The 9,262-nt window shown below is 52.0% G+C and overlaps 1 protein-coding gene across 1 annotated transcript in view; it reads right to left on the minus strand.

Moving 5' to 3' along the window:
* The window catches only part of Cotl1 (coactosin like F-actin binding protein 1), a 34,900-nt gene extending 26,853 nt beyond the window's left edge, over positions 1 to 8,047 (minus strand). The window contains exons 1-2 of the mRNA XM_005345757.2: positions 7,803 to 8,047; positions 7,621 to 7,703 (exon numbers count right to left, since the gene is read on the minus strand). Coding sequence (XP_005345814.1) covers positions 7,621 to 7,703; positions 7,803 to 7,879 — 160 coding nt within the window. The 5' untranslated portion in view covers positions 7,880 to 8,047. The remainder of the gene's footprint in view (positions 1 to 7,620; positions 7,704 to 7,802) is intronic.
* Positions 8,048 to 9,262: the final 1,215 nt, after the last annotated feature.

Genomic DNA, 9,262 nt, shown 5'->3' on the forward strand with positions numbered 1-9,262 from the left:
TCTCTCTCTCTCTCTCTCTCTCTCTCTCTCTCTCTCTCTCTCTCTCTCACACACACACACACACACACACACACACACACACACACGAGTGTATGCTATCTATATATGTGGTCAGCATCATTAGGACAAGAGTGACATTTACCCTGGGCCTTAACTAACGTATAGGAGCTCTCCTGGAAAGCAGAAAGGACTACAGGGGAGGCAGGAAGACTTCCCGCAAGGTCTGAGGAAGAGAGGGGTGGGGCTGCAGGGGCACTGCTTCAGCAGGCCGGCATGCCGACCTTCGGCTGGCCACCCCACGTGGTGCAGGAAATGGACAGACTCTTTGCAGCAAAATGGAGATAACGCTGCCTACAGGTTGTTTCGAGTCCCTTTTAAATAGGAGACATTTAGGAACAGACCCTACGTGTGCCAGGATCTAGGCACCAGTGAAGCCAGCGGTGTGTGTGCTAGCTAGCTTGCTTGTCCTGAAGGGCCTTCCGGGTCATTCTCAGCACAAAAGCCTTCCGGACAAAAGCCACAAGAGTGCCGTGGGGGGGGGGGGAGCGGCACCAAAGTGAACTCAGAAAGTCACCTTGGCAGAGGACCGGGTCATGGGGTCAAGGACAGGGTTCAAGTCAGTTCAAAGGCCTTATTCAGCAAAAGTGAGACAAGGCCACCACTGTGGGCGGAGACCTGAGGGCTTTCAGACTGACAGGCAGGAAGGAGAAGGGACAGAAGGAAGAAAGAGTAGTGAAGACACCCCAACCAGCTGGGCAGAGGAAGGGGACAGGGAGGAAAGAGTGGACAGGACAGAGGGAAGGGGACAGAGTGGGGGGAGGGGGCAGAGCAGAGGGAGGGGAACAGAGCGGAGGGAGTGGGCAGGGCAGAGGAAGGGGGCAGAGGGAGAGGGACAGAGTGGAGGGAGGGGGAGAGAGTGGAGGGAGGGGGCAGGGCAGAGGGAAGGGGCCAGGCAGAGGGAGGGGTCAGGGCAGAGAGAGGGAGCAGGGCTTTTTTCTGAAGACTGAGGTCTCTGGTGAGACCAGAAGAGATAAGTAAATTGGGGGGAGGGGGAGACAAAGAGGCTGGGCATGGTGGCAGTTTGTGCCTTTAATCCCAGCAGGCAAAAACAGGTGGATTGCTATGACTTTGGGTTAGCCTGGTCTACATAACAAGTTCCAGGCCATCCAGGACTCCACAGTGAGAAAGTCTTTAAAAGAAAAAAAAAAAAAAAGCAAGCAAGAAAATACAGCTGCGAAGGGGAGGCTGGGAGGTGTTTACAGCACCCAGGAAACCAGAAGGAAGGTTGCCCAGGGTGCACCAGCTCCTGAACGTGGAGATTAAAGGAGCTGTTCCCAAGAGAGGGGCAACAACTACTCACGACGAAGACAGCCTATACCTGCAAACATGGCCACAAACCCAAAGGCATGAACAGACTTCACCAAGCCGTAAAGCCAAAGAGCTGACACAAAGCCCATGTACTCAGCAGCAGAATGTGGGGGACAGCAATGGAGACTAAGCTGAACAGTATCCAAGCTACTCGCCACCCCGGAAGGTAAATAATCTACCAGAGGGGTGGCTTATATCTTAATCACGGTACTAAGGGGGGTCATTTTAAGACTACAAGGCCAGCCTAAGCTATACAGTGAATTTGAGGCCAACCTTGGCTACAGTTTTAAGATCCTATCTCAGAAGGAAAGAAAAAGAATTCTAATGGCTCAGGGCAGTGAACAGTCTGTAGAAATAGCTTCAAGCATGGCTGCATCAAGGGCGTAAGCAATGCCAACTTGTCTCCAACCCTGACCTTTGCCTGAGCTGTCCACGGGTTCTCTGTCTGAGGCAAACGGGTCCTGTGAGCTCCAAGCTTTCATTATTCTCTCTAGGTTTAATCCCAGAGAAAGATTAAAGGACTCTTTCCCAAGAGCCCTGTCCAAAGTCCCAGTCCCAGTAGCAGACCTGATCAGCTTGAGGAATCATGTGAGACCCCAACCTTGAGCTAATCAGTGTGCTGGGGATGGCTTGCTCTGATTGGCCACGTTTAGGTCATGTGTCACCTGAGAGCTATTTTCCCTCCAACCCTCGCCGCCGCTAAAGGACAGGATGAAGGACAGTGTCCTCAAAGAGGCTTCAGGTTATTCTGTTGGGGGCTGACCAGAGGTTCATGGGAGTCTCACCTGCCCTGGCACTAACCCAGCACCTCTGTCAACCAAGCTTCATTGTTGACACTCTCTCTTCTCCAGACACCACCCTACATGTCCAGTTTACTTCAACCTGCCTGGGCCAGGCACCTCCCAAGGCTGCTAGGTTGGAGCTTTAAACGTACTGAGCATCTATTTTCTGCAGGCAGCGCTTCTGCATCTGGTCACTTAATCATCCACAGTCATCCTCATCTCACAGATGCAGAAACGGAGACTCTGGGAGACCCTGCCCAAGGTCACACAGCAGAGCCAGGCTTCAGCTAGAGGAAGACTGGATCCTTCAACTGTGCTGTTCCCCACGGGCTCTAAACCCTACACCAGAACGCTGGATTCGTTCCCAGAAACCTGGGTTCTTTCCAAAAGAAAATCCGCTTGCAGGGAAGTCTTTGGGTCTATCAGGAGGACTGGTTAGACAATGTTGCAATTGACAGAGAGAATATTATGTAGCCGTTTTAAAGGGGCAGGAAAAAGAGTTTAATACAAGAGCTAGTTCCAGGACAGGATCCAAAGCCACAGAGAAACCCTGTCTCGAAAAACCAAGAAAAAAAAAAAAGAAAACAGACACAAAAACCAGAAGGTAGAAAAGATGGAGGAGGTAGCTCAGCCCCTGCAGGGATGAAGGGTGGTCCAACAGCCACAGGCTGGTCCCACTTTGGATCAGAAAATATATAGAGAGAAATATTTCAAGAATATAGACAAAAACGAGGCCCCTGGTCACGTGGTCAGTCCTCTAGGGAGACCATGAAACATCTGCTGGGTGTAAGAATTTCTATGCTGTGACATATCCCCTGGCTTCCCAAACGAGACTACAGAGTAGCCACCAGAGCACAGAGTAGCCACCGGAGCACAGAGTAGCCACTGGAGCACAGAGTAGCCACCGGAGCACAGAGTAGCCACTGGAGCACAGAATGAACAACTATGAAGACTGACGACAGCACAATTAAAGGGGACACATTCCTGACTGGTCTGCACCTCAACCTTGCACCAAGTTTCTGAATACCCTAAATGAATCTTGGGCGGTGCAGTTGGGGGCGGGGGTCTTGGTTGATAAAGGGTGTGGGTCTCCTACACAAGCATGAGAACCTGAGTCTGAATTTCCAGCACTCATACAAAAGCTGGGTGTGGTAGCCTTGGGGTGCACTGGTCATCTAGAGGCGAGCTCCAGGTTCCGTATAAATCCCAGTCTCAACGAAAAAGGAGGCAAACTAGCAAAATGGCTCAGCAGATGACAGAGCCTGTTCTCAAGTCTGACCGCCTGAGTTTGATCCCTGGAACCTAGGTGGCAGGAGGAGAAAACTGACTCCCACAAACTGTCCACTGGCCCCCACATGTGCACCACAGCAAATGTATGCATGGAAGTGCACACACATAGACAAATCTTAAAATATAGAGTGATCAAGGAAACATTGACACTGACCTCTGGACTGGGCACACACACATTCAGATTCACCCACACATATGTGTGCATACAAAGACTCTTGAGCTGTCTGTATAGTACAAAACCAAAATGTGACTCCAGACAGCTGGAGTCTCTGCCCTGTCACCCATGCCAGACCTATGAGCCCCCTTCTACAGTTGCCATATGGGTGGCACATCCTCTCTGGTTGGCCACCTCTGTGAGCGGAGCTGCAATGCTGCCTGACTCCACGTGGCTCTGGGGTTCCAGAAGCCCCTAGCACATTCAACCTCTTCTCATCTTCTCCTCCTCCCCTTTCTGCCACTCTCAGTAGGTACCCTGCTTCTGCATGACCTCTGTCCCCAAACAAAACACCAATCCTATTCATTGGCATTTGAAGAACTTATTACGCCCTCAGTATATGCTCCTGCTGATTCTACTGTGGCAGAAGGGTCACCAGATGGGCAGCTTGCCTGCTTCAGGAACATGAGTCTGAATCCAGAACAGCCTGAACCCCTTGGCACCATGGCAACCACTTCTCCCCATGGACGGAGCAGCTTCTGCAAACAGACCCAGGCTAAGGTTAGTGCCACAGGAGGCCATCACAGGCAAGATATGGGTGGACCTACTGTGTGCTGAGCTAGGCACCCACTGAGAGTCTCAGGACGGAAGCTACAGGGGTGAAAGTAACTTTGCTAACTAATATTTATATAGTCATTCTTTTATTATTATGTAGTTATTAAGAAGAACAATTCCATAAGAAAGGCAGGGTTGTACTCTGTGCACCTTTGAGGTGCTTGGAAACAAGAAAAAAGCCTTTCTTCTGGGGCCTGCCAGGACAGCTGATGGGGACTTAAGGCTCCCCCTTCGACACAGTTAAGTAAACATGATCTAATCAGCAAACCATTCCACACACAAGAAACAGGACCCGAAACCACTTCCTTAAGGCCCAAAGCAATGGGATTCAGAGTCCAGTCCCAGCTCTGCTCTTCCTAGCTATGTGGTGGCAGGTAAGTCACTTAACCTCTCTGGGTCTTGATCTGCAGTCCTTGGAAGGAAGGAGTCAGCCCACCGGAAGCACGGCTGACACACAGGTCAGGTATGGTAGAAGGTAAGAAAACAAGCAGGAATGCAGAGGGTGAGGTCCCTGGCTCAGGAGGACTCAGCAGGGGAGGGACTGAGAGCAAACGTGGCAAGCAGAACCATCTGTACACTGTCCACCAGATGGCTGGGAGGAGAAACAGACTGCAGCTGCGGCAGACCAGCCTCCGATCCCACAGCCATTCACAAGGACCAACAAGCAGCCTGCAGAGCATTTTTAGCTCACCCGCCAGACGCTTGCCATCCCATCCCCATAGAGGGTGAGCACAGGGAGACCTGAGCAGAAAGCCACAGCCCACCAAAGGAAGGAAGTGTCCCCCAAGCAGCATCCAGGCCGGATGTCCAACAGCCAGGAGCATCAGTTAGGAATCCATCAGCAGGATGCTTGGCCTTCCTCTGTCACCTTCTCCAGCCTGGAGGAGAAAACAGTCAGAGAGACAGGATGGCTGGGGATGGGCTCTGGGTGAGGAGGGAAGTGGGCGCGGAGCACCCAGCCCCAGAGACTATGAGGCCATCCTGCTGACGGTGCAGCAACTCTGGGGAAAGTTGAGCCTGCACTTGCCCTGCTGTGGAGGCATTTACTGCAGTCAGAGCAGCGGAGATCCTGCTCCGGAGCCAGAAGCCTGCGCTTGGCAGCGCTGAGTTGCACTTTCTGCGGGTGATGTTTTCAGTGAATTTATTTACAAAAGCAATGAACACAGGGTCTAGCAGCAACTCCCAGGAGACATTTTAGCAGGGAGAACACTTACACATGAACACACAAGCGCACACAAATCTAAGAACCACCCAACACAAAGTAAATGCCCTTTGAGATGAACCAAAGACAAAAGATGATTCAATTAAGAAAGTTATACAGCCAGGAATGGTGAAGCAAGCCTACAATCCCAGCACTTAGGAGGCAGAGGCAGGAGGATCAGGAGTTCCAGGCCAGGCTACCTAGCAAGTTTGAGGCCAGAAAGTAACTAAAGAGCCAAGTGGCACAAGCCCGTGAGGGCCCACAGTTGTGAGCCTGTTCTATCTTGACTGGAAGTCAGAGAGTCTGAGCTTGGTTTTGCTCTCTCAGAGTTGTTGACAACAGCTAATTAGTACTTTGAGGGTTGAAGTGGATCCGCTCCACCTGGACCAAGGGTCAGAGAATTCAAATCTACTCCTTGTGTCATGCTATGAAGTCTGTTGCCTCCCTCCTCCCATTTTGGCGTGAAGTATATAATAAGCTTGAGGAAGATTGAACAAGGCGAATTCAGTATTCGCTGAATGTCCCTCCCGATGTTGTTCTGTGTTTCTCTCTCCCATTTCTCCTATATCTCGATTCCTTTGGCTTAATAATTCTAATCCTCACATGCCTATCCTGGAACATACAAGTTTTCTCGAAGCTGGCTTTCAACACAAACCAGGAAGTATAAGTAGGAAGATATCATGTTCAAGGCCTGCCTGGACTACTGAGTGGGAACTTGTCTCAAAATAAAATACTTTAATTTTTAAGACTGAGATGTGCCTCAGTGGCAGAGTGCATGCATGCCCGCCCAGCAAGTTCTATACCCAGTGCTAAAAGATGCAAATTAAAAAAAAAAAAAAGGAATAAGGGGAAAAAAAGCTGTTAAGGAAAGAAGTCACGTGACCTTGGCTTGGTTTTTGTTTGTCTGCCGCCAATGACTCTGACAAGCACTGCACTGAACACTTACACACTTGGGATCATTCAATCCCACAGCAGCGCTAAGAGATGACAGATGAGGAACAGTGGCCTCCACGGGGACTTGTCCCCAACCCACCCAGCTGGGAAGCTGCCCCAGTGGGATCCAAACCCACAACCACCGGCCAGGAGTCCACACCCTAGCTTCCAGGTAGCCTGCCTTTGTCTGAAGTTAGTTCCCAAGCTAGAGACAACAGGGGGCACTAGGACCCACGGTCTCCCATTCAAAGGCTCTTTTTTTTTTGTTGGCTGGGGGGGGGGCAGGAATGCACAGCCCAACTCTCCATCCTCCTGCCTCTACAGAACACCGAACTGCACTACACATCAGCTCCTTAAAAGATCACATTATCAGCTGTGTCCTGAAGGTCTGCTTCTGTAAGGGACTGTGGCCGCTTAGGCCATGTGTTCTTTCATGAGCCACACACACCCCGGGGGGGTGGGGGGAGCTTGGAACACACACGAACCTTCGGTTTCCTGTGTGATGATGCTTTTAGTAAGTCACAGACCTGCATGAATCCTTCACACCAAACCATGGGGCACTCCAGCTCCCAGGGCTTCCCTCATGCCCCACCCCAGTCAGTAACCATTCACTCCCCATGAAACCGGTCCCTCGGACCTTCCAAGTCAGCTTCACTTTCTCCAGAACTCATAGAGCAACAACAGGCATCCGCCTTTTGCATGTGGCTCTGGACTCTTCAAATTAAAGGCTTGTACGGAAGCAGATAGGGACAAAGATGGAAGGAGAAAGGAGGGTGGGGCCCTTGGTTCTGCCTTCAGCTTGTAGCCCCCCAGGGGCTTCGTTGTTATTGTTCACTGGCCAATCAGAGAGGGTTGGACACTGGAGTTGGAACAGGCCGAGCTGACCTGGAAACCCAGTGAACCACAGGGGGCGGAAGAAGCCATCTGATCTGACACTGCCAAGGGAGGAATTTGCACTGGTCACTTCTGCCTTTGCTGATGGACAAAGGGGGTGGGGGGTGAGGGACACACACTAGACTTTAGGAAGCTCAGATCAGAGCCTGGCATGGCTGTGCACGCCTACAATCCCAGAACTAGATGCTTGTGGCAGAATAGCCAGTTGGAGGTCACCCTGGATACATAATAAGACCCTGTCTCAAATTGAAAAAAAGAAAAAGGCAGAAACACCAAACCAAACCGGGAGTCAGGGGAACAGACCAAATATGTTGCTACTTGGATGCCCAACCACCTTGGTGCCCAGGGTGCCCACCGTCTCCCAAAAGGTCTCAGGTTCCTACCTGTGCACTGCTGGATGAAGTGCTGGTAATCCGTTCCCTGATCGCCTGGGACAATGGTGGCGCCATCGTATCTGAAAGTCACCCTTTGGGTTGGAGGAAGAAAAGAAACAGAGGTAAGCGGCAGCGGCGGGCGGCACGAAGCAAGTCACTACCGGCATCCCCGGGCCCGCAGCGTTGCTCACCAGATGACTTCCGAGCCGTCGTCCCGCACTAGATTGTACGCCGCGCGACACGCCTCCTTGTCGATCTTCGTGGCCATGGCCGCCTCGAGGACACTGCTGGAGCCAGTGAGCGCGCCCCCTGACAGGCTGCGAGGTTCGAGCGAGCGCAGAGAGCGAGCTAGGGGCACAAGGGCGGCAACTCGGACCTAGAAATTCAGATTCCGAGAGAGGCGCCCGTGGCTAATGCGGAGCCAGATCGCGCGCCCGGACTCTAGTCCCAGGAAGGCCACGCCCCTAGGCCGCCATTGGTCACGAGGGCCGGGGGCGGAGTGTCTCGCACATTCAGAGGCCAATCTCAGCCTGGGTGGATTGCGCAACTCCGCGGAAGATTGGAGGAGGGGTTCTTCCTCTTAGTTCCCCCCCATTCCTCCTCCTCCTTCCCCAGCCCCTCTCTTCTTCCACCACCTTCTGGGTTCTTCAGTCTCGCTCTCCTCCTTCCCTCTCTTCTCCCATCCTCTGCTTCCCTCACTCCGTTGTCCTCCCTCTCTTCTCTCTCCCTCTTCCTTGTTCTCCCCTCTTCTCATCGATCCCTTTTATCCCACCCCGAGCCCCTTCCCCCTCCTCCCAGGGCCTCCTTCCTCCTCCACCTCTTCTACCCTTCTTCCTCTTCCCCTCCATCTTCTCTTGAATCTTATTCTCTTCTCCTTCGCCACCACCAGTGAGCTGGGCTGCAGAGTTCCCCACGCCCCCTCACCTCCAGGAGGATAAGTTAACTCAGCAAGTCTGATGAGCCAGGCTGGCAAGACAGGCCACAACCCCAGTGTTTGCTCTGTGGGTTTGGGATGAGAGGAAGTGGAAAGAAGGAAGCATTTCATTTGGAAAAGAACATACTAGGAATCACTTTGACTTTGTAGCCTGACTGTCTGCAGTCGCATTAGGCTCTGAAGCAAGAGCTGACGGGGGTGGGGAAGGATCCTAATTCCCTCATTGGGTATCACTCCCCATCCACTGTCTGTCCTACAGGCAGGTGAAAGGCGGGTCCTGGAGGCCCAGCTCTGGAATTATACCCAGTGTCATTCTCATCCCCAAACCATGGAGCAACTCCTGAAACTCCTCCAAGAATACTGCTCTCTTCCCATGGTAAGAATAACACAGCCAGCCTCACTGGGTGCCTTCAGCTTTCATTGGAATGGTGTGTATAGCAAAGGCAGACATCAAAAGAGGTCATTGTTGGTTTGCAATTAACTAAAAAGAGTCCTAGACACAAACTGAAAAGGTCCAGACAGTGTACAGCAGATAGATGAACCCTTGAGACTGAGGGTGTGGCCAAGTGGTCCAGGATCTGTGAGGCCCAAGGTTCTCTGGGCACAGTAGCTCATGCCAGTTATCTCAGAATTCAGGAGGTTGGGGAAAGATTGTACATGGACAACCAGCCTGGGCTACACACTGAGTTCCAAGCCTGCCTGAACTACAAAATAATC

The sequence above is a fragment of the Microtus ochrogaster genome, chromosome 4 (assembly GCF_000317375.1).
Source record: "Microtus ochrogaster isolate Prairie Vole_2 chromosome 4, MicOch1.0, whole genome shotgun sequence".
Classification (NCBI taxonomy): domain Eukaryota; kingdom Metazoa; phylum Chordata; class Mammalia; order Rodentia; family Cricetidae; genus Microtus; species Microtus ochrogaster.